The sequence below is a fragment of the Papio anubis genome, chromosome 11, assembly GCF_008728515.1.
Source record: "Papio anubis isolate 15944 chromosome 11, Panubis1.0, whole genome shotgun sequence".
NCBI classification, from domain to species: domain Eukaryota; kingdom Metazoa; phylum Chordata; class Mammalia; order Primates; family Cercopithecidae; genus Papio; species Papio anubis.
The window spans coordinates 58,374,783-58,400,337 of NC_044986.1; the positions used below are offsets into that span (position 1 = coordinate 58,374,783).

Below are 25,555 nucleotides of genomic sequence, written 5' to 3' on the forward strand. Positions count from 1 at the left end.
TTACCAAATGCCTTTGGTACTTTAAAAAATGTATGTTCATGATATAATACTTTTTAATCCAGAAGTTGGAACCATATTTAATTAAAAAATAAAAATTATAAACAAAGCCAATTACACAAGCACGTCGGAAAATAACACACCGTAATATATTTTCGAACGAAGACTTGTCTTTTAAAAACCCAAAGGTAACATCTTTCCCAGAGTTAACTAAGAACATCTATGATCCAGAATAAGCAGATTTCTTTTTTTTTTTTTTTTTTTTGAGACGGAGTCTCGCTGTGTCGCCCAGGCTGGAGGACAGTGGCCGGATCTCAGCTCACTGCAAGCTCCGCCTCCTGGGTTTACGCCATTCTCCTGCCTCAGCCTCCCGAGTAGCTGGGACTACAGGCGCCCACCACCTCGCCCGGCTAGTTTTTTGTATTTTTTTTTTTTTTTTTAAGTAGAGACGGGGTTTCACCGTGTTAGCCAGGATGGTGTCGATCTCCTGACCTCGTGATCCGCCTGTCTCGGCCTCCCAAAGTGCTGTGATTACAGGCTTGAGCCACCGCGCCCGGCCAGCAGATTTCATTTAACTATTAATAGCAATGAAGCAGTTACACACAAACATGTAAACATATGTAAACATTTAAAAATAGTAATGCCTTTGAAATGTAAGGGGAAAATGTCAACTTTGTCTACATTATAATTTAAGACTAACAGTGAAGACAGCTACTAGAATATAAATGGTCATCAGTTAAAGTTTAATTACTATTTGATAATTCACTCTTTAACAAGAAAATGAGTTTTGATAAATTCAGACCACAGGGACAAATATTCTTCTTGCAGAGCAGTTCTTGCTCATGGTGCAATGCAGCATTCTGTCCATGTAGTACAGTTGTACCTCAGTCGTGGTAACACAGGTGATTACATTCAAATGGCATTTAACATAAATTGCACCAAACTGCCCTATAATTTCATTTTGGACTGAATTAATTAACTTCTCAGTAGGTGGCTGAGGTGCTGAACAACATAAGCCTAAAGAAATACTTGACTGCTTAACCTACCTTACGTGAGGTGTCTCTAATTCAAGACAGCTTCCATTTTTAATAAATAGTACCAGGTAAAATGCATTTAGTAGGATCCCAAAGGGTAAAGATAAGGCATTTATAATAAATGGATTTAGTTTTCCACATATATTCACAACCATTTAAAAGAAGTCAGGGGGCACTGCAGACAGCTAAGGAGGATTTAACAAAACTCAGCAAGAGTTGGCATGCCTGATATTTTTGAAAGACTATTTACCTTAGGAGGTGTGCATTTAGAATTTTAAAAATGTCTTTTTTGCCCTTGCAAGATACTAAAATACAAAAGTTACCACTTAGTAGCAATTAAAAATAATACTATCTTAATGCTGAATACGTAATTTATATCCCAGAGCTTGAAATGTAAATGTAATTGTCTAAGACATTATCTTTAGATCATCAGAATTATCATATCATAAAATATCTATTCTATTTCCCCAATTATATTATCAAGAGCTGACAGCTAACTCTTTGCTTCAAGTTTATAGTCTTCATATATCAAGAAACAAATTAAAAGGACAAACAAGGAATGTGAAAGCTCATAAAAAGCTGAAGCAGCTTTCATATTACATGGCATATTTCTTTGTCATAAACTTCTGGTTTAAGAAATGAGAAAACAAACACTTCTTTTGAAACACTCTTTAACCCAGTGCTTTACTATTTTTAGATTTTTTTTTTTTTATAACTGTAAAGGAAGGGAAGGAGGAGAGACAGAGGGAAAGTGGGAGTGGGGGATGAGACAGAGAGAGAGGAGAGGGTGCCAGAGAAAGAAACAAAGACAAAAAGAAAGGAAAGAGAAAATAACCAACTTCGTATTATAACTACACTCTTTTGGGAAGAGGTAAATTAGCATTTCAGGAGCTGACCACACCAGGCCCATTTCAGACTTGTAACATATAGTAAGCTAGGCCTCCCCAGAAAGAGACTGAATAATTTGGTGGGGAGGAGGTGGTGGTCCTTGCTCAGGCTTTTAAATGGTTCTAGGTAAAAAGGGCTTCAGACCTGTTTCAAAGTTCTGCTCTGAGGGCGTAACTGCCAGGTAATTTCTATATGAATATTTTCTTTTTCTTATACAACTTAAATCCTTCCTGCTATTATTTGCATGAGGAACAATGACAAGAATATAATCTGGAAGTTTTAATACTGATTTGTAATAAAGGCAGGCATCAACTAGGAAAAAAAAAAAGAATGCTTAGATGCCAGCTTCAGAAACAATTTTGCCTGCAGCATCTTCTAGCTCAATAATTTAGTGGCAATGACAATCACAAATGCTGTCAAAAACAGCAATGAGGTTTTAAAAAATAACCAAAAATTCAAACATTATCCTTTAGATTTTTAATGTCATTTATTGAAATGGCAATCATAACAGAAACTTACGAGAGCCTTCTAGTCAGAAAAATATATCCACTTTTTAAGGTTTCCACACACGTGATGATCTCTACATGCCATCAAGCAGGCATATAGTATTTTCTTCTCACCCAAACCTGTGTCTGTCCTGGTGTTACCAGTCACAAGAAACCTTTTGTTATCATCACTCCCTTCACGATTCAATACTCACCAGGAGTCCTGGGCAAACACAAAAGTGTCCTGGCAGTTACATCATTCTCTATAAATGAAAAAGACCCTGCTATCTGAAAATAATGAAAGGCTCCGTTTAAATTAATGTGGTTTTTTGGTCAAGTGTTCATTTTACTTTGTAATCATGTAGTTCTGATCCAAATAGAGTTCTTCCTAGCTTTAAAAAGATCTCGAGATTATACACGGGGCAGCAATTTAATTCTTAATTTTTTATTTCTTGCAATGACATTTAGGGTTCAGTGTGATTTGAGATTTTTAGTGCTGTTGCTGACACCTGATAGAAACTGTTTTATTTGGAAATTCTGATTAGATTTTTAAAACTGTTCTCTTGTTTACAAAAAGCATTATTATAAAAAATGGATTTTTTTGTTCCTTTAAGGTATTTTTCTGCTATTTATTCCTCACTTGACTTTATAATCCTGTTTGGGTCACTATGATTAGTTGCTATGGAAATTACCTCCTATGGAAATGGTTCCAATGTCATTGTTGTAAGAATATGACTTTTAATGAAAAATACCGCTAGCAGACATTAACTCTTACTAGGAAAAGGAAATCTAATTAAAATTTTAAAAAAGAATTCTGAAAATTTTTTACCATGGCCAACTTTTCTGATATTTTTGAATCTCCCATCTTCTTTTTAAATATGTATTAAATGAATTTTAAGGTGTTGATCAGCTACTCACTTCCCTAAATTCCAAAGTCACAATGGAAATCAGCACCACACACAGAAAATTGAATGTAAAGAGTATTTCATCTACCATTTCTCTAATAAGTGTTATGCTTCATTTATGAAAGTTAATGTCAACAGTATTTCAGGGCTCATCAAGGAAACAAGTTTGAATAGCACATTACAAATTCCCTTTAAGATGAAGAATTTAATATTCCAAAATTTATCCCAGGAATTTAAAAGGTCAGGCCTATAAACTAGTGAGTTAAACAATAGATGAGAGCCAGTGAACCATTAGATGAGAATTCCAGAATGCTAAGAAGAAAATTTTCTTGGGTGGATTCTATAATTTGTGGTTTGAATAAAACCTTTGAAACATTCCATTAGTATTAAAATTCTCACAATGAGAATATGGCTCATATTTAACACATTTTAAATTACTAGACAGTCTCTCCCCAAAAGAAATTTTAATGCTTTATTCCGCCTAGGGCTTATTCACTGCCTGGTACTAATTTAGGAATAAATTAACCCTTCCAACAATTAGGATATTGTCTAGAAACTGCCTCTTGCACACTGCTGGAAAAATCACTCACATTCTGAAAATCAGGAGTAAAAGAGAAATCCATTTCTTCATTATAAAATGTTTTTCTATACCTAATAGCTTATTAATTATTGGTATAAATCACTATCATATTTACCTATATAATTACACATTACTCTGTAATGCCTCTGAATTAAGCTTCACAGTTATAGATTTTGTTAAATGTTTTATCATTAAGAGTTTTCTAAACTTGTGCCTGCAGCCATGATCTAGGGTCCAGAATGTCTTTGATGGATTTCTGCCTTGGAGCTGGCACTGGCTTGGCTTCAAAATTGGTTTTAGTGTCTGTGTGCTCACCATCACTTAATCTATTTTTCCTGGCAGGGAGAAGTTTTCGAGGAGCAGCCATTGGTTTCTGTAAGTGATGCATTAGGGTTGATAGTTTGGTATCCAAAGACGATGTCTGAGATACACTTGTTTTTCCCCAGTTGTCCTTAACCAATTGATCTGTGTTACTCTGTGATTTTAAGCTGAATGGAAGTTTATCAGGAGGAGGAAGCGGAGCTCGTCTCTTTTTCCCTTTTTCATCATGTAATGGCTCACTTGCAGGAGACAGTACCTTTTTCTGGATGACCATTTGATGGTTACCATCAAAGAGTGTGGCCCAAGGAGGTGGTAAGGATTCTTCATGCTGACCAATAAGGAACTGCCCATTTGTCTCTTCAATTTTTTTTTGTATTATATCCGTTAAACTTTCAAGTTTCATAGGTGAATCAATGCCTATAATTTTTAGAAAAAAATACATGAAAAAATTCAAAACCAGTACGCACTTTATCTGAATAACTTCTTTTCTAACTAGTATGCTATATATAATGGTCATCAAAGACTGTGATAAGGAAAACATTCACTTGCAAAAATAACCACACCACCAGAACTACAAAGATCATGCACTGCACTAATCATACATTATATATGTAAACACACATAATACATAGTATATATAAAAAACATATATAATATACATATGTACATAATACATACACATGTATAAATATATTCCTATATAAATCAGCAAAATCCAGCTTTCAAAGGGGAGTTATATGCGTTTTCTAAAAAATTCTATACATTAAGTATATATGGGATAACATTTCTTGGATTTAAAACCTTATTCTAACTGCTAGGTAAGAGATTTCCTTTTTACAAAAGCTAGATATATATTGGGATGACTGTATTTGGATGAGTATTCTTTCCTGTAGACCAGCAAAGTCTCTGTTAAAAGGGAAAATGCTTAAAACCAAAAACCCAGGAGAACAGAGTAATGCCCTCATACCACTTTGGCAATAAGAGTGGTAGGTGAAATTTTCCTTGGGAAAAATAAAATAACAGAGATAAATGTCTATTAAATGAATTACTGGTATTTTAAAATGTGTGAACCCAAATGTACCATTTTTAACCTAACATTTTAAAGTGAATGTAAGTACAGGTACATTAGTGGCAAACAGAATTTAGACTGACTTGCTCTTGTTCACAACATTATTTACTGAGGCAACGGCAAAAAATAAACACCCTTCAAGGTGTGGGAAATTGAATAAAAGTGAGTCTAGAAATTTAAAATTTTCCAAAGTATTAAACTTAACCAATTTTTTTTTCTGGCTAGAGATGAAAGCTTCCATTCATTAATATGCATCTATCAACACTACTTTACAACAAATTTAATAAAATACAGAAAAAAATTACTGAACATGATGACATTTTAGAATCTGCAAGTGTTTATTTTCAGAATTTTCATCAGCTACTCAGCTAATGTTTATTTTCAGTGCGCCTTTACTCATTTTAAGCCTTAAATTTTTTGTCTGATCTTGAGCATTCAGACTATGAAAAATATGTGTATTCATTATTCTGTATTAATTCATCTATTAAACATGAGTTCCTTAGTCTGTAATCATAGTCTTTTTTCATTCATTTTGATTGTGCCCTGAAAATTTTAGCATTTTAATGTCAATAGAATAAGCTGTGTGTGTATGGACAATGTTGTTTTTGTTATCCTGTAGCACAGAAAAGACAAACACCACTTACTCATATCATGGTAGACTGAGGTTGCCTCTTTTGTCAAGAACAAAGGTGGTTTCCGTGGTGACATAATCTCAATTTTCATAAGTTCTTCACAACAATGCTTCCATTGGCCTAAGACAGACAGAAAAAAGGCAGACCAGTTTAAAACATAAATGTGAAGATATGTATTTCATTTTTAATAGACAGCAATACATTTTTGCTTTGAATAAAAATCAGTGAATTTATAAATAAAGCACTTCCTTAAGGGAGGCTTGCAGAAAAACCTAGTACTATCCATAATTCCAAAGTCCAGTTCTGAACATAAAAGTAATCTATTCAAAAAAAAAAGTTCGGCCAGGTGCGGTGGCTCATGCCTGTAATCCCAGCAAGTTGGAAAGCCTAGGTTTCTTCTGACTGGTAACATCTGAGGTCAGGAGTTCAAGACCAGCCTGGCCAACATGGGGAAACCCCTTCTCTACTAAAAATACAAAAATTAGCTGGGTGTGGTGGTGGAGGTGCCTGTAGTCCCAGGTACTCAGGAGGCTGAGGTAGGAGGATCACTTGGAGGTGGAGGTTACAATGAGCTGAGATTGCACCACTGTACTCCAGACTAGGCGATAGAGGGAGACTCCGTCTCAAAAAAAAAAAAAGAAAAAGAAAAGAAAAAGAAAAAAAATACTTCTATGCAAACATTAGGCTAAAATCTCTAGGCTATTAAATACTACTCTATTTCACTAAATGGTTAATAACTACTTTAAAATTTCTATTTATTGCAAAAGTTTTGTGCAGGTTCTCTTTTTTAAATATTAAACATTCAGTATTCAAGACGTTGAAAGGTTAAACAATCAACTGAAATATAGTTACCTAGAAGGAAATAGAAAAAAACATAAAGGAGTGAGGTTCTCAAAAATGGTTTTAACTATGAAAATTTTGATTTAGAAAGAAAAATTATTTATTTAATAACTGTTCCTTTAAGATGATTGTCATGCTTTTCAAAATCATTTAACTTTAGAAAATCACTATATTTTCATTTAGGTTTTAAAAGGTATATAAAAAACCTATTACTATAAAGTCATATCACTCAATAAAATTCTGAGTCTAATTTGTTTTAGGAAGGACACATTAAATAAAGGCATTTGAAATAAGAAAAAATACTCTTGACTAAAATCTTTCAACTATTAAGTTAAAATTTAAGTGTGGACATTAATTTTTATTTTAATTCACACTATTTTAGTCTTAAATTTTTTAGATTTCTCCTGAGTGATGTCTAAAAATTTAATCTTTTCTTACTTATTGTGCACCTGCATGCTGGAAAGCAACTATGCTAGTTCCTACATATCTATATATTAATTTTATAAGAGTAAGTTACTGGGGTTCACCTTCTTATAGCCTATCTTATACCAGTAGAAAAGTAAATGTAATACACCTATGTTGTATATCCATATTTAATATCCAACTTGGTTTTTTTCTATGACTTAAAAACTAAGGATACTTCATGTTTAATAAAATGACTCATTTTTGTTGTTTGTAGTTAAATATACTATCACAGTAATATGATAATACATGCATAAATTTAAAATCCACCACCATTAGTTAAGAAACATAAAAAAGCCTTTCAGTATGTTTTATTATGATGCTAAGCACAGAATATGGTAAAAATTTCAAAATAAGCAACATAGCAACTGATGAAGGGAATAAATTCTTAAGTACAAGGCTTCAAAGGTTGATCTCTAGAATGTTAGGATCTGAGATCTGATAACTTATTCCTCCCCACACTTCCTTTTATAGATAAATATATAAAAGTCAGTTTTTTTCTTCTTGGGGGCAGGGAAAAAAACCCATATCTAATGGAAAAATAATGAAACACTTTAAACTGGCACACATTTCTGTCACATTCTTAGAAAAATTATTATAAAGTACAGTATCTTCTCTGTATTGATAAATGAAAGCATTCATTGTTAAACTAGTATCAGAATACGAGTTACAATGAAAACTGGAATATAATGCCACATTATTCCACGTGTTACTAAAGTCAGAGGTACAAAGTGTTCATGGGTCAAGACTTCACGATTGAACCATTGATTTTGCCAGCAAATAAATCTCTATGCATAGCTATACATGCTAGCCAATACGCTAACATGAAAACAAGGGCGCAATATGAAATATTAAATGGGTATGTTTTGTTCACATAACAATTTATATAATGAAGATGTTTCCTAAAGTATCATTTACTGTTATAGTATTCCCAGTCAAAATAATTTTTTATGCTACGCTCTTAATGTAACTCAATATTTATACTGTTAAATATTTTAAAAGTTTTAATGTTCCAAATCTATCTCAATTTTTGATATCTTTGACCTTCGATTCATTCTTTGCTCCACTCCTATTGACCATCCAGAACACGTCACTCCTCTTTTACATGTTTGTTAACCCACAAATATTAAAAATAGCTATTACATCCCTCTTGCCCACCAACATCCACCCGAGGCTATTCTTCCCCAGGCTAAACAGATACATTTCCATAAGTGTTTCCTCCTGAGTTCTAATTATCACACCCTCCTGGTTTTCTATTCTTAAATAGCGCCAAATAATTGAGATTTGCTCTCAATATTAAATTTCTCTTACTTTACTCTGCCCTGAATATCTATCCTGTACTTTGTTCTATGTACCATACTTCAACCAGAAGCACAAGAGGTTGCACCTGTCACTAGGAAAGTTAAAATTTTAAAGTACAAGTCAATTTTTTAGTATGGTATAAATACCTCCATCTTTGCTTCATATATCCATACACAATGAATTCTGAATTTTGAAGTATAAATAGAATTTGTACTTTAAAAATTACATAGGTTGGCAGTTTTTATGCAAAAAAGCATTAAATACCAAAAAAGTAACCAGACCCAAGACCAAGTTGTCATCACTTATTATGTTGACAGTACAAAAATGTCATGAGATTCTTATTCCTTCAAATCCCCATTTTAGCATGATAAATTATTTCACATAATCTAGAGAATGAAAGCATGAGATGATCATCTAATAGTAATTGGTATCTAGACTACAAGATTTTGGTATTATCACCTTCATTTACCTCTCCCCCTGTTTTTATGCACATAACAATTATAAAATAGCTGGGCCCGGTGGCTCACGCCTGTAATCCCAGCACTTTGGGGGGTCGAGGTGGGCGGATCACCTGAGGTCTGGAGTTTGAGACCAGCCTGACCAACATGGAGAAATCCCGTCTCTACTAAAAATACGAAATTAGTCGGGTGTGGTGGCACATGCCTGTAATCCCAGCTACTCAGGAGACTGAGGCAGAAGATTCGCATGAACCCAGGAGGCGGAGGTTGCAGTGAGCCAAGATCGTGGCATTGCACTCCAGCCTGGGCAACAAGAGCGAAACTCCATCTCAAAAAAATAAAAATAAAATAAATAAAATAAAAATACCAGAATCATTTCTAAACATAAGATAGTCATTTATAACATGGATTCTCTAAGACAGAGCATTTAGGAAAATGGTTAAAGTTTTAGCTATGATTAGCAAAAGCAAGGAAGTTCTTGTCTTTTAAGTTACACACCTGAGATTTGCTGATTTTTTTTTTTTTTTTTTTTAAGACAAGTCTTGCTCTGTCGCCCAGGTTGGAGTGTACAGGCGAGATCTTGACTCACTGCAACCTCCACCTCCCAGCTTCAAGCGACAAGTAGCTGGGACTACAGGCATGTGCCACCACGCCTGGCTAATTTTTATATTTTTAGTAGATATGGGGTTTCACCATGTTCGTCAGGCTAGTCTCGAACTCCTGACCTCAGGTGGTGCACCTGCCTCGGCCTCCCAGAGTGCTGGGATTACAGGCATGAGCCACCGTGCCTGGCCTGAAAATTTTAACTAAATAAATGTGGTACACACTGATAAGCATGAAATGAATATTTGAACATTTATTGAGTTTCTAGGGATGATACTTAAGGAAAACAAGTCCTAAACAAGTCCAAAATCCAAGAAAGCCATGGAGGGAATCCTCTAGTTCAATGCTGTGAACCAGAAACCTCTTCAGGCCTAAGTTTTCTCATCTTCAGAGCAAAGGGAAATAATTTCTACCCCGCAAGAGTGTTAAGAGAAATAACTGAAATAATCTGTTATATGGGAAATAATCCATAAATTTAGATCCTCTTCTTGCCTCTTCCCCAACTTCTAACTTGAGGGCTTGCAGGTATTACCTCTTCTTCCTAGTGTTCCAGAAAACAGAATTCCTAAAATGTCCGTCCCTAGGATTATTTCTATGAGTTTCAGAAATAATTTCCTTTTTGGAAATGTCTTAACTTTCTATGGAATAGCATTCAATAGACAAAATACTGGTAGTATCCATCAGTAGGCTTTGTTTGATCAGAAACAGATATTATCAACATTCTAAGTTTTCAATATAATGATAATATGCTGTTAGACTTATTGTCAGTAAACACAAAGAACTGTTATGAATTCAATATTTTCCTGTTGATAAAATTCCTCCTTGAGAAATATTAGAACCTCATATATTTTACACACTAGAGTCCTATTACATTACCGTCCCATTGTTTTTATGTCCATGTCATTGGAATGTATTATTGAGATGAGAAAATCATGTGTGTGTGGTTTTTAAAAAAACCTGTCTGGATGATGTCCAAGAAGATGGTAACGAATCTGGAGTTAAGGGAAGGCTACAAAAGTGAGACTCTTGAATGTTTCAATATTTTAGGATCATCATTATCCTGGAAAAGTTTTTTGTTCCTCAAATGGCTTCTTATCCCTTTGATCAAACACATTGCCTTCAACAGTTAAATCCTAACATTTTGAGACAATATGATCTGACTGTTTTAGTGACCAAAGGAGCTTCAAAAAGTAGGAGGTAGAGATGCTAGAATCCAAACATATACTACACAATAGTCAGTCAGGCACTGGAAAGAGACTGAGAGCAAAAAGCATCACTGCATTGATGATATACTACCATTTTTTCAAGAACATAAAAAAGTTTTGCTATAAACTATAAGATTATAATTGTAAGATTGCTGTGCACATCCTTTTAGGCTACATAAATACACAACTAAAAAATCCAAATATCTATTTACTAAGATCAAAGAAATGCTGCCAGAAGGCTTCCATCCACTGCTGAAGATCTTCTCTATTGTCAACTGCAAAAATCTGAGTTATAGCTTGTCCAGGAACAGGATTGATGACAGAGAAATTATGGATTCTTTTCTTGGCATCCTTATCCATTGCCCGGATTCTGGTTTCCTAAAATTTAAGAAAAAAAGTGGGGTTTTGTATGAGAACATTTCTGTAATGATCAAACAAATGTTTTATTGCTTAGCGACCATATTTACACCTGATGTAACCATGATCTTATTGCTCATCATTTGAAATTTAAAACATGTAATTTTGAGAATTTTTTATATTCAAACTCCAATCTAGAAGGGTTTTTAAAAAGAATGCCTTATATAAAAAAAACCTGAATGTCTTAAAGTATGCTATATATAGCACTTATGCTAAATTACATGAGATTAAAACATAACCCCTGTTTTGATCTATCTCAGTTTAAGTGGAAGTTTGCTGTCTTTTATATACATCTTAAAATTTCCAATAAAACAAGTACAGCGTGTCATAACTGTAATGTGGATTATACATTAACTATATTTCAAATTAATAAAATAATCAGTAAAGTATGTTTCCTATTCTAATCTTCATGCATAATATCTAGTGCTATTAGTTAAAGCAGTAAAACCATAACTTAGTGTTTACTGTAGCAAAAGTTAGGTTTTCCTCATTAACATTTATTTTGTATGTAACATTCATTTACAAAGTTCATAGCTAAAGATCCATAAAGTAATATAATCTTATAGTTAAAATTAGTTTTAAAGTGCTAAGTACAAGACTACCACAAACGCAATGGTTTCATTCACGCTGACAGTCTAAACCTTTTTTTCTGAGTGATACTAGATATGCTATTATGATGACACTTATTGATTCTACACTTACAAGATTCTGAGAAGTCTATTCCCAAGTCACACAGAGGCACAGCCATGCCACATGGTAAGCTAGCAACTACATGTGGTTTTAACCAAGGAATATTGGGGGATAAAGTCTGTACTAGAACTATCTATTGCACAAAGATAGAGATTTGATGCCTAGATAATGATTCATTTACACTATTCTATGGCAATGCTGTCCGGAAGAAATACAATGTGAGTCACGTATGTAATTGAAAATTTTCTAAAAACCATGATAAGTAAAAAGAAACTGCTGAAATTAATTTAATGATGTATTTCACGTAACTCAGCATATCTGAAATATGTTGAAGGCTTTCATACTAAGCCTTCAAAATCCAGTTTGTATTTTACACTTACAGTACCTCTCGATCTGGATCAGCCACATTGTAAGTGTCTAACAGTCACTACGGGATAGTGGCTACTGCACTGTACATAGTGGTTCAAGAGAATCATGGTTAAGCCTACTGTAATGTGTGACAAGAATATTTTGGCTGGTAGTAATAAAAGCTGATTAAGAATAGAAAGAAATTCTTCACTGAGTAAAGTGTGAAGAGAGGCTATACAGTCACACACCAAAACCTACATATACATATAATGTGGATATTATGTGGTCATTACAGAAGTAGCAGGGTTAGGAAGAAAAGCTATCCATTCCCTGAAAAATGGATAAATACAGGCAGGTGAACACCATATATACTACGCAAGGAATTCCTTTCTGAAAGAATAAATTCTTATTTAAAAACCACAGGGGAAAAATGTATGTTGTATAAAGAGCAACATAACTTTGAACCTTTAGAGTATCACAAAATATAACGATAGTCAACCATGTTAGAGACAGTCTATCCTGTCACTGCAGAAATCTAGGAATGTGAGTGTCTTTAGAGGGCTGTAATGGGACTTACGCCCAGTATCTTGATTTTATCATAATAGAGTCTTTTTATACTTCTATGGCTTGGTAATAAACTTCGTGAATTAATTCCTTTAAGTAAGTATTTTTATTACATAACAGATTTTGCCCTAAATGGTATCCTTGGAGCTCAAAGATGCACCTAATCATCCACTGTAAATATAAAGCTTATTTATAAGCTTTGTTTTAGCTTATAGCTAGCAGAGAATGACTTAAGCTCTAGGAAGAATCTTTGATATGCTACTCTTATCAGACTAATCAAAGGTTAAATCATAGTGGGGGAAAACCCTCTATTGTTGTATTACAAAATAAAAAGTATTCTTGTTACTGAAATCGTGCTTCCCTCCACCAATTCCATTTTAATAAACATTTCTGACTACGTTTTGTATAAAGGATTAAAGTGGATTCAATTTTTAAATAAGGGAAATTTGATTTTCATCGATGAATTTGGATATTTTTACCAAGGTTTCATTTCAAATGAAACCACTACATAGAAAATCTGATGAACTCAATCATTTATATCCTTCTAAGAGAATATAATGCAAAAATATATAAATACTACTGTATATACTCCATTAATTCTGGTAGCCATAAATATCGCTACATTTTTAAAACATCAGAGGTTTTTAAAAGGTGCAAATGAAATGCAGAATTTGAATTAACTTCTATATGTTATTATCCAAAATAATTTAATGGAAAACTTTTAACCAAAAAATCGCGTGTCGAAGAAGAAAAAGTGATTAATACAAGTAAAGTTTCTCAGCGTGTCAGACAGTTCATTCAAGTTGTTTTTTCAGTGTGGGAAAATATCTACAATAGTGCTCAGGTCTTCAATTCTCAAAAAAGGGAGCGATTAGAAAACACTAAGGTGAATTTTAGGACTGTTATTTATGGGTTTATGTGTCTACATAAGGGAAGTATCTCCTCTTAGGGTATGAAAACAAGGAACTTGGTAATTCCCTGCCTCCCCCCATATTTCTGCCACCTAAAATATTACCTAGTAGTCAGTAAATGGCTAAAAAATATTTAAAGAATAAACAAATGAAATAGGAAAAGAACAACTCAAATAATGATTTAAAAATTTTGTACCGAAAGGCCCAGATCCTGGAAATAATCTCCAATCCAATTCTTTATGAGGAAGCATGTTCTGTGAGAAGTATTCTATTAAGCCCAGCGTTTTCCTGTATTGTTTTTGCTAATCTCAAAGCTTTAATTATCTAGGAGGTTTTATAGTCAACTTTCCTTGATTTGTAAATAGATTTGAGATTATTCACTGTGAAATTTTAATCTGTAGCTGGGTTTGCTTTTTGTCAGTCTGCAATTTTTCACTCCATGAGATGGTGGTGTTACTTAGAGAATGCCAAGTGAAATCAATAAAAACATAATCTGGGAAGTCAATTTTGTAATAAAACAAAAACTCTAAAGTCACAGGGAAGTTTCATTTAGGTTTTAAAAATTATTATTTTGAATTAAAACTGTACTTCCTTTCACCTCTTCATTTCCATGTACATGGAAAATTACTAGAACAGGACTAGATTTATAAATTATTTCCTTTTGACGATACAACCCTAAAAAATGCACCCAGATTATGGTCTCTAAATACTCTTTACTACAAAAAGGAAACAGAGCTTTTTGAAGAAATGACTGACCCTCAGCCTGGGCCAGGAAATGTATAAGATGATTCTGGAACATCTTGTCCTATCAGAAATCTAAGATTCCTAGGGTTACGTCAAAAGGATTCAAGAGTCAACGCTAAGGGGCTTCTACCAGTCAAACACTGGACAATTAGAACATCGATTAGAATAGCAATGGCAATGGACAGACACATGACATATCTTTTAAATCCAAAAATTCATAATGATATTTAAACACTAACTCATTGGTCACCTGTGAAAGACGGTAGGAAACTATCTCATTATTTTGGTAACTGACATATAAATGGGAAAAAACAAACAAGCAAACAAACAAACAAAAAAAAACCCAAGCACGTATCCTGTCTTCCCTGTAAGAATTGTACTTCAGGGTAACCAAAGAGCTGATGAAGTAGACATTCCAGCTATAAGCAATGCAAAAATGCTACCGGTTTGCAATCCTTAATGAAATAAAGGATCTAAACGATGCTCATCAGTGGTTGTTAAAATGAGTGGAAGACCTAGATATATGATATGCTTCTCGATGAAAGTATATGACCCTTCCTAAAATGTATTCTTACTAATCAATGAACAAATCTGAATATGATCCAAAAATGTAAGAAAAAAGGCAGGCTGAGTGCGGTGGCTCATGCCAGTAATCCCAGCACTTTTAGAGGCAGAGGCAGGTGGATCACCTGAGGTTAGGAGTTCGAGACCAGTCTGATCAATGTTGAGAAACCCCATCTCTACTAAAAATACAAAATTAGCTGGGCAAGGTGGCACATGCCTGTAATCCCAGCTACTCGAGGGAGGCTGAGGTAGGAGAACCGCTTGAACCTGGGAGGCAGAGGTTGCAACGAGCTGAGATCGCACCATTACTCTCCAGCCTGGGCAACACGAGCGAAACTCCATCTCAAAAAAAAAGAAAAAGAAAAGAAAAATGACAACCCAGGGATGCAACTAGAAAAATCCAGACTATGGAAAAACCCTGTGGGATAAAGTATCAATTTCTTCAGCAAATACATTGTGCATGGTGTGTGTGTGTGTGAAGGGGGGAGTTTGAGGTGTGAGTAAACATAAGCCAACATATTCATTATTAGTAGTAGTAGTAGTAGTAAACTTTTAAGTTCAGGGGTACAAGTGCAGGTTTGTTACATAGGTAAACTTGTGTCATGGGGGTCTGTTGTAAAGATTATTTAATCACCCAGGTATTAAGCCTAGTAACCATTAGTTATTTTTCCTGATCCTCTCCCTCTTCCCACCCTCCATACTCTCCGATAGGCCTCAGAGTGTGTTGTTCCCCTCTATGTGTCCATGTGTTCTCATCATTTAGCTCTCACTTATAAGTGAGAACATGTGGTATTTGGTTTTCCGTTGCTGTGTTAGTTTGCTAAGGATAATGATCTCCAGAATGATTTATATTCCTTTGGGTATATACCCAGTAATGGGATTGCTGGGTCGAATGGTATTTGTCTTTAGGTCTTTAAGGAATCAACACACTGTCTTTCACAATGGCTGAACTAATTTACACCCCCACCAACAATGTATAAGCATTCCTTTTTCTAAAGAGACTTAAAAGACCTAATCAATCAACCATAATATGTGGCCCTTATTTGGATCCTAACTCAAAAAACTTAAAAAAATTGAGACTGGGGATTTTAAAGACTGCCTGGATTTTTGACGATATATTAACTACACATAATTATATCTACATATGACAACTTATATATAAAAGCATAAATTTTCTTAAGGGTGATAACTGGAATATTTACAAGCAAAATGATATGGTCTCTAGGATTTGCTTCAAAATATATGTAATGTGGGGGCAATGTGTGAGAGTACAAATGGGTTCATCTATACTATTCTATGTATAAATTACCTTGAATTTTTTTCCAAAGCAAACAATTAAAAAATAAAATACAAACACAAAAACCAAAGTCAGTCTATTATTAATGCCTCTTTCTTGTCTGTAATGCAGATAATATTTCACATCTTCCTTACAAACATGCTGTAAAGACAAATGAGTTATTTGAAAAGTGCTTCATCTGAAGTCCTGTTAATCAGGAATGAAGACAAAATGTTGGTGCTAAGAACAAGTTTTAGACTTTATATACACTCTACTGACAAAAAAGGATACCTTCACATATATGACAAGGAATGTTTGAAATATGTAATCCATAGCTATAAGTTAAACCAGCCATGAAGTATGATTAGTATCAGTTTAATATAATTATTTTAAATTTATATTAATTAAATCAGATGTAAACTCCAACAGGAAAATGTTTGAAAAATTAATTTTGTTATATTTACTTTTAAAAATCTGAATAGTTGATATGATTAGATATTAAGGAAACTAACATAACTGGATTAAAATCCCATGTGCTTCATAATAATTTTGCTTTCTAGGGTCTATGATAAATATAATAGTTAAAAAGTATTTTCAAAACAATTTAACCAAGGTCTACTACAGTAAGTAGTATTATTGACTTGTTTAGTACAGATTTTATTAAAATGAATGATGTATATAATATTTAAAACAAGAAAAGGCTTGATCTCAAAGACTCACACTTTTTTTTTTAACCATCCTCACCCTATTGACAATAGATAAAGCTTTGGTTAACAAAATGCTTTCTATAATGTGTAGGAAATTCAGTTAAGTACCTGTTATTGAGAATGTCTTGCTCAAGAACATTCTTGTGAAGTTTTCTGAATTTGAAGCAATCGCTTTGAAGTAAATCACCCTTTCAAATTTGGATTGAAAATAGGAGGGGAAAAGCTTTTAGGCTTTTCTTCCCTTAATGTGACTATTTCCACAGACGGCTCCCTATGAAAATTAATGAACTAACTTAGCCTTACAGGAAATGCCATTTAGAAGGACAAGAATTATAGCTTGAGAACAGATCCTGTGATCTAAATAACAGAACTATTATTTATATACCTTAGCAACTGTGAAATTTATGTTTTCAAACAATTTTTAAAGTAGCATTAAGGAAAATTATTTTCATGAGAAAAGAAGACAACCAAAGGACAAAAAAACTCTGATTTGTATTTAATGTTTAACATTATTAAGCTTAAAGATCTTAGAGACCAACCATTAGAAATATACTAAAAACTAAAAGAGAAACACTATTCTTTTTTCTTGAGACGGAGTCTTACTCTGTCGCCCAGGCTGGAGTGCAGTGGTATGATTTCAGTTCACTGCAACCTCTGCCTCCCAAGTTCAAGAGATTCTCCTGCCTCTGCCTCCCAAGTAACTGGGACTACAGGTGTGTGCCAACATGCCTAATTTTTTGTATTTTTAGTAGAGATGGGGTTTCATCCCGTTAGCCACGATGGTCTCGATCTCCTGATCTCGTGATCCGCCCATGTTGGCCTCCCAAAGTGCTGGGATTACAGGCGTGAGCTACCGCGCCCAGCTGAGAAACACTATTCTTAAAAGTTTTATTTGATCCTTACCTGCTGTATCAGAAAATACCAAACTGGTTTTTATCCTTTGTTTATTTTAGAATACATTGTTCAACACCACCCTGGGCAACATGGTGAAACTCCATCTCTACTTCAAAAAAAAAAAAAAAAAATTCTGGGGTAATTAAAACTTTTAGGTAAATAATAGTTACAGGTCAGTAGCTATCCATTTTGTAGGCACTACCAACAGGGTACACAGAAAACTTCAAAAATTAGCTGAGCATGTTGGTGGGTGCCTATAATCCCAGCTACTCGGGCGGCTGAGGCAGGACATTAGCTTGAACCCAGGAGACGGAGGTTGCAGTGAGCCAAGATCGTGCCACTGCAATCCAGCCTGGGCGACAGAGCAAGACTCCATCTCAAAAATAAATAAATAAATAGTTAAAAAAAAAAAAAAAAAAAAAGAATATACTAAAAAGCTGGGTGTGGTGGCTCATACTTGTAATCCCAGCACTTTGGGAGGCTGAGGCAGGCAGATTGCTTGAGCACAGGAGTTTGAGACCAGTCTGGGTAACATGGTGAAACCCTGTCTTTACAAAAAATATAAAAATTAGCTAGGTGTGGTGGCATGTACCTGTAGTCCCAGCTACTAGGGAGGTTAAGGAGGGAGAATCCCTTGTGTCTGGGAGGTGCAGGCTGCAGTGAGCTGTGATGGCACCATTGCACTCCAGCCTGAGTGACAGGGCCAGACCCTGTCTCAAACAAACAAACAAAAAACCAAAAAGAAAATGTTAATAGCATGTCTCCCTTACAAATCTGCAAGGTAAGAAAAACAATCAAAACATCTACCTTAGAAATTAAAAACCAAGTAATTTAAAACATTGAATAGATTAAACACCTATGAATTTATCACTATATGAGACAGTGAAGGTAGGGCAGGGAGGAAGATAACACTCATCTGCTACCCCTGGAGAGATAATATCAGCTCCAATATGTATTACCAATACCAGTGCAACACCAATACATGAGACCAACTTCTTACCCTGAAAATTGGCAATTAATATATCAAGTATTTATCCTGCCTTTTCACAAGAGACTGTAATTCACCCCCAGTTTATAAGAAAAACTTCTGCACGAAAAGAATGCCAAAAGGACATATGTCGAAGGAAAGTAGTATGAGAAAATCACCCAGAATCTCCTGTGTAATAACTGATGTAGGCAAAGACAATCACAGGTGGCTAAAACCATTATGTGAAAGACTGTTGGGCCGGGCGCGGTGGCTCAAGCCTGTAATCCCAGCACTTTGGGAGGCCGAGGCGGGTGGATCACAAGGTCAGGAGATCGAGACTATCCTGGCTAACATGGTGAAACCCCGTCTCTACTAAAAATACAAAAAACTAGCCGGGCGCGGTAGCGGGCGCCTGTAGTCCCAGCTATTTGGGAGGCTGAGGCGGGAGAATGGCGTGAACCCGGGGGGCGGAGCTTGCAGTGAGCCGAGATCGAGCCACTGCACTCCAGCCTGGGAGACACAGTGAGACTCCGTCTCAAAAAAAAAAAAAAAAAAAAAAGAAAGACTGTTAGGAAACCAAGACAGTCACACAGTGCTAGAGTGTCTCCTCACTGACTACTTGCTAGTTGTAAAGAGGGAAGATTACTTTATGTTGGAGAGAGGGCATCACCAGCAGTGGCGACAACCTGACATCATGAGTCTCCTAACGGGAAGCTCTATAAAGTACTTGTCTGTCATCAACCATAAAATCTTCTAATAAAAATGTTCTGCATAAATACAATCAAGCCTCCAGACCTCATTTACAAATCAGAAGAACTGCAGAGGATGCATAATCCCTGAATAGTCCTGGACTGAAGACCAGAGCTAAAAGGCCATTTTGGGAAAACAGGGAAATCTGAATATGGACTGAATATTAGGTGACATAAGAAAATTATTTTTAATTTTCTTAACTGTGATAATGGTATTACGATTATGTATATATATGAAAGGCTCCTATTTTTATTAATAGGAGTTACATGTTGAAGTATTCAGGAATGAAGTATCACGATATCAAAGTCTTAAGTTCAAATGGGTCATCAAAAAATATAGATTTAATCAAAGAGATAATGTAAATATGACAAAATGTTAACTGCTGAGTCTAGGTGGTATGTATATGGGCCATCAGTATAGTTTTTTTTTCTTCAACTTTTCTGTACATTTGAATCATTTTGTAAGTTGAGCAAAAACAAAAATTACTTTAAAAGGAAAAATAATTACATAACAGTCATGTTTTAGGAAGTAACAAATATATGTCTTGACTGGAATACTGCTTGATTTTTTTAATAAGAATATCAGTGAATTCACTATTAAATGGGAAGTTTTCAGGTGAATGGAAAAATTCAAAGGAAGCCTGAGGTAGAAGTAAGAACTACAAAGAGAAATAAGCTTCTAAAGAGAAAAACACAGGAAACCAACACTGGAGAAAATTAAGATGGCAATATTGCAAAGAGGGAAAACAGAATACTTTGTCATCAGTTTTATCTTTGAGATTAACAACTAAATTATATTTATTTATAATCTATAATAATAATAAATATATCTTTCCAACATAAACTCTTATTTCATGTTCTAATTTTAAAATGCTCTTTTGTACTTTAGATACAAGTTATATACAATGGAAGAGATAATTGAGTCACCAGTCCTCAAGGTCAAATGTAGCTCACATTGTCTTTAAGTACAAGGCTAAATCTATACAAATTACTAAATTAATAATTTTCCTGTGATATGTAATGGCCAATTGTGGAAGAAACACTGGAATTTGTAAGTCTGCTGATTTCAGTCATCTTAACAATGGCACTGATTGACTACAAAATCTCATTAGTCACCTGGCCATCAGCCTTTATTACCACAAGGAAAAGTAAATCAATTAAAAAAGGTCAATTCAGTCAGGCCATATAAACATTGTCACCACTTTTCTGGAATTAGATCCTTGTCATCAGACTGAAAATACAGACACACTGATTACAATAACACAGTTTTATTATAAATGTTCTCTTAAATTTAAATCATAAAGTTTCCACACATGTCTAAGCAATCGCCTATAAGTCTACTGTGGCTTCATGCTCAGAACCTCATTTTACAACTACTTTTTAACTTTCAAAATTGATTTACAGTGATACGAAGAGAGGAAAAAGTCTAATTCTGCCTTCCAAATCTAGTCTAGCAGTATGCCTATGAGGAAATAGCAAAAACAGTCCATGAATTTTTATCTATTTTTTCCTACTCATTAGGAAAAGGGTGAGCCATATAATCTTCCTTACTAGTTGGAAAGTCCTATCTGATCTCTAAGTCTATTTCTTCACTTGTAAAACAAATACTGTACCTATAAAACAGGGTTGCCATACCTGCTTTGCCTATCTTAAAGGGCTGAGATAAGGCGAGTTGAATTCCTTCAAGACTGTCTTCAAATAAAACAAATGACTTTAAAAATATCATTTGTTTAGATTACATTTTAATTTATTTTATGACTGAATATTATATGGTATAAAATATAAGAAAAAAACTAGGATTTCATTTTTACTCCTCAGCTATTTAGTAAAAGCCAAATCAGACATAATCATATACATAGAACTTTTACCAAAATTATTTAAGCTGAATCTAGTGAAATAATTAGTTACATATAGATTTGGAGAAATTCTAAGAAGAAAACTGGCCTGGACTTTTAAAAAAAGTCAGTGTAATGAAAGGCATAAATAAATAAAGGCAGAAGGTGAAGGGCACAATTTAGATGAAAGGAATCCAAGGAAATGCTGACCAGATGCAGTACATGATCCTTGATGAGGTCCTGGATCAAACAATAAAGAAAAATTAGAAAGGATATTGTGGGGACAATTAGAGCAATTTCTTTTTTATATTAGTTAATAAGTATCAACAATAAACTTTTTGAGCATCACAATACTATTATGGCTATGAAAAAGTGTCCTTGGTTTTAGGAGAAATATGCTAACATATTCAGAGAAGAAATGTTGTTATTTGCAACTGATTTTAAAATGGTTCCGAAAAAAATTTTAACTAGAGAGAAAACAAATGTGGCAAAATGTTAACAACAGCTGAAGTGTCTAGATGAATGGTATACAGGTGTTCATTATTCTGTTTCAGTTTTTCCATATGAAATTTTCAAAAGACTAAAGTGTGAAAAACTGGCAGGAAAGACAACTCTGCACAAACCAAACAAAATAAAAAGTTGGCAAGTAATGAAAAAAGCAGGTCAATTTTTCATTAATAAAATTATATATTTCAAAAACCTAATTTTCTAAGCCAAAATAGATTCATTATAATACTGAGGTATTATGTCCTTATTTGTTTTGTCAAAACAAAACAGTTTAAACAAAACAGTTAAATTAGGTGAATTTATATAATAAAAGATCTCACTAAAAGACTTCCTGTAGGTAAAAAGCAATGTAATTTCTAAAAGCAGAATAGAAATAGACAAAAATGTTATTATTGGAAAAGATCATGAAACTAAACTCAAGTCTTTATAGATTAGTAGACTGGTACCCACGGCTGTTCAGGAATACAGCTATTATATAAAAGGACATACAACTTTACATTCTTCTTTAAAGGATAATTTCAAAGATAAGGAGAACAAATGTGATGCCTCATGTTTTATCACACACTTCACGCCAAAGACAAGCAAAGTAGAACAACTAGAAACAATTAGGGGCAGCCTACAGGCAAAAACCATGATATTTCAGTCTAGAAATGCAATTATTCTAGAGTACGAATGCTCTAAAAAATGAGGAAAGAAAAATCCTCTAATCAACGCTAGACTTGAATAATAGACAAAGCTAAATTTAAGACCGTGAAGTAGAAGAAACTAAGTCTGCGTTATACTGAAAAGTTGTCCTATAGGATTCTAGATGAAAAAACTGTAGCTAGATTTCAATAGTCTCCTTTGTATCAAACCACTATATATATACTTGACAAATTCTCTAGGTGGTGTGGTACTACTTTTTAAATGCAGTATAAGCACTCAACTATTCTAAATGGACTGGCAGGCTTTTCTATTCTGACAGAAGATGGGACAATTGCCCATCAATCCCATAACAAATCAGGAAGTATAGTCAAGAATGTCTTTTTATGGCTTCATTTGAATACTAACTAGAAAAAGCATCACTATAACATGAGCTTAAACAATTAAACAATTTATGTTTAATCTCTTAAATAAATTCATAAAAAATTTAAATATACCGTTAATGCGGAGTTACATTCTCTGCTTTAAAACCTATTTACTGGTATAGATGTCCATTACTATGTTTTCTTAGGAAATACACATTTTCTTATAACAGATAAGCTCTAACAGAAAAAAAGAAACAGATTAAATCATATTTATGAAGTAATCTGTTTTTACCACTGCTTCTCTTTTATTTGTAAGACAACAATAATGTAAACTGCACATACAAAAACAAACTTCCTAAGATGTATCTTTTTTTCTAAAAATAGCATTTCCTTTACCTTGTTAATGGGTACTACCAAAGCTGGTTCCACTTTAGCTTCAATTTCCTCTGGACCGTAAAAACAATAGAGTTTACCTCCTCGCAAAACACAATACAGCCTTCTCCAACTAATCAGACCTTTTACCATTTGCTGGAAAAAAAAAAAAAAAAATCAAGAGACTATCAATTTTAAGTTATCACTTTAAATTCATCAAAATACTTATCAAAGTTAAATTATTTAGAATTTTTAAAATGTGATAGAATTATCTATTAATTTGATATACAAAAGGTTAATTGCCCCAAATCCAAGAGTATGTTAATATCAGAGAAGAAAAGTTTGGAATTCTTAAAGGCATTAAATGAAATGGCGGCAACAATCCACCACCTAACTTTTACACACATAAAACCATAGATCAATGGTGTTTTAGAAAATCTAGTTGATTAAAAATTAGTGCTTAGAATTCTATGGCAATTCATCAAATGACTCAGGAAAATTATAAAAACAATTCTATATATTCAAAATATTATTTTCCCTTACTGTTCTCAGAGCATCGGAAAATGTCAACTACCCTGTTAGAATGCAAATTTTCTTTCCTCCTAATGGAATCTTTTAGAAAAAGCTATTGATTCATTGAAGTTCACAATTAATTATTTACTGAATATAAATAACTATGGTTATAAATAAATCAGGAGTAGGTGGCACAGAGGCAGCTCTGGAAGCTCAGAGTCCTAAACCGTGCCAAACGCTGTCTGCCAGAAAGACCTTTATGCGAAAGGTGTTGAGCAGACCTCATCAGTTTCCACAAGGAGCCCTCTGTTGCTGATTATCCTGTTGCTGCTATTAATGAAGCAGAGGAGCATGGAGAGGTAGCACCTTAGCCATCAACATTGCAGTAGATCCCTCCCTGCTTTGTCATTCTTTTCACCCCACATCCCCTACCATTTATATCTGATAACATTTAGAAAATTGACATTTAAAAAAAGACTTTAAAAATATTTCTCAGTATCAGAAGGTGAAACAACTGCCAGTATATTAAGATTTAAAGTAGAGCTACAATTGTTGTAGGATATTTAAAGTCCTCTAACCTGCTGATTAAGAAATCCTGCAAATGCATCCTCAGCCATACAAGCTGGCTGGGCAACTAGTCGGCAGCACATGTTGCCATATAGGGGAAGCCAAAATGAAGACTCCTCTATTTAAAGGAGAAAGAAAAAAAAAATCAAGTTATAAATATAAGTTTATTTAAGGTCATCATACATTTTGATTTTTCTCTTTTTACAATTTTGTTTTGCTTTGTACAGAACATATTTTATAATTACTTTTATGTAAAGATTCATCCTACCCAAATACCAGTGCCATATTTAGTGAGAAAATCAAATACGAGAATAGAAAGGACAGGATAATATTATAACTGATAGTTTACAGCATGCTACCATCTGAATAAATATGAACTCTTTAGTCTCTTGTTTGATTTTAATTATTCAATGAAAGTTGTTCAGAGAATGTGATCTCATTTAATATAAAAACATTCTGATAAAGTAATTTATGTTTGTCAAATTCTAATTTTTGCTCTAATTTTCATTATAATAATTAGAAAGGTGATCCTCCGAATGAAACATTATTTCACTTTGCGAGGCCAAGGCAAGGCGGATCACTTGAGGTCAGGAGTGAGATCAGCCTGGCCAATATGGTGAAACCCCATCTCTACTAAAAATACAAAAATTAGCTGGGCATGGTGGTGCATGCTTGTAGTCCCAGCTACTCGGGAGGCTGAGGCAGGAGAATGGTGTAAACCGGGAGGCGGAGTTTGCAGTGAGCTGAGATCCCGCCACTGCACTCCAGCCTGGGCAACAGAGCAAGACTCTGTCTCAAAAAAAAAAAAAAAAAAAAGAAAAGAAAAGAAAGGGATGATGGAGACAGGCAGAGTGAGAATGGTGAATAGCAGGGGCTGCCTGCAGGAGGTATCAGCAGCTGAAGGGGCTGAGAGGGTGATAACACTGGGGCACAGCCTAGATTTGGGACTCTGTCTTGAGCAAGCAGAGTAAAAGAGGTATGCCTGGGAAGAGGAGCCTGACATCGATCATTAGAGCCCAATGAATGAAGAACTAGTCCAGATTGAAGGAAAATTTAAAAGCATGATAATTAAATGAAATATATGATTCTGCACTGTATCCCTCTGCCATAAAGAACATTATTGGGACGATGGGCAACATCTT

At 34.2% G+C, this 25,555-nt stretch overlaps 1 protein-coding gene across 7 annotated transcripts in view; it reads right to left on the reverse strand.

Moving 5' to 3' along the window:
- Positions 1-719: 719 nt before the first annotated feature.
- The window catches only part of RTKN2 (rhotekin 2), an 81,111-nt gene continuing 56,275 nt past the window's right edge, over positions 720-25,555 (reverse strand). For 5 of the 7 annotated variants that reach the window (XM_021943422.2, XM_021943420.2, XM_021943424.2 and 2 more), the window contains 6 exons: positions 24,425-24,531; positions 23,358-23,489; positions 21,658-21,687; positions 10,994-11,159; positions 5,924-6,031; positions 720-4,627 (listed from right to left, as the gene is read on the reverse strand). In XM_021943422.2, the coding sequence (XP_021799114.1) occupies positions 4,092-4,627; positions 5,924-6,031; positions 10,994-11,159; positions 21,658-21,687; positions 23,358-23,489; positions 24,425-24,531 (1,079 nt within the window). In that variant the 3' untranslated portion in view covers positions 720-4,091. The remainder of the gene's footprint in view (positions 4,628-5,923; positions 6,032-10,993; positions 11,160-21,657; positions 21,688-23,357; positions 23,490-24,424; positions 24,532-25,555) is intronic. The other 2 variants (XM_021943421.2, XM_021943423.1) reach the window with 2 other exon arrangements.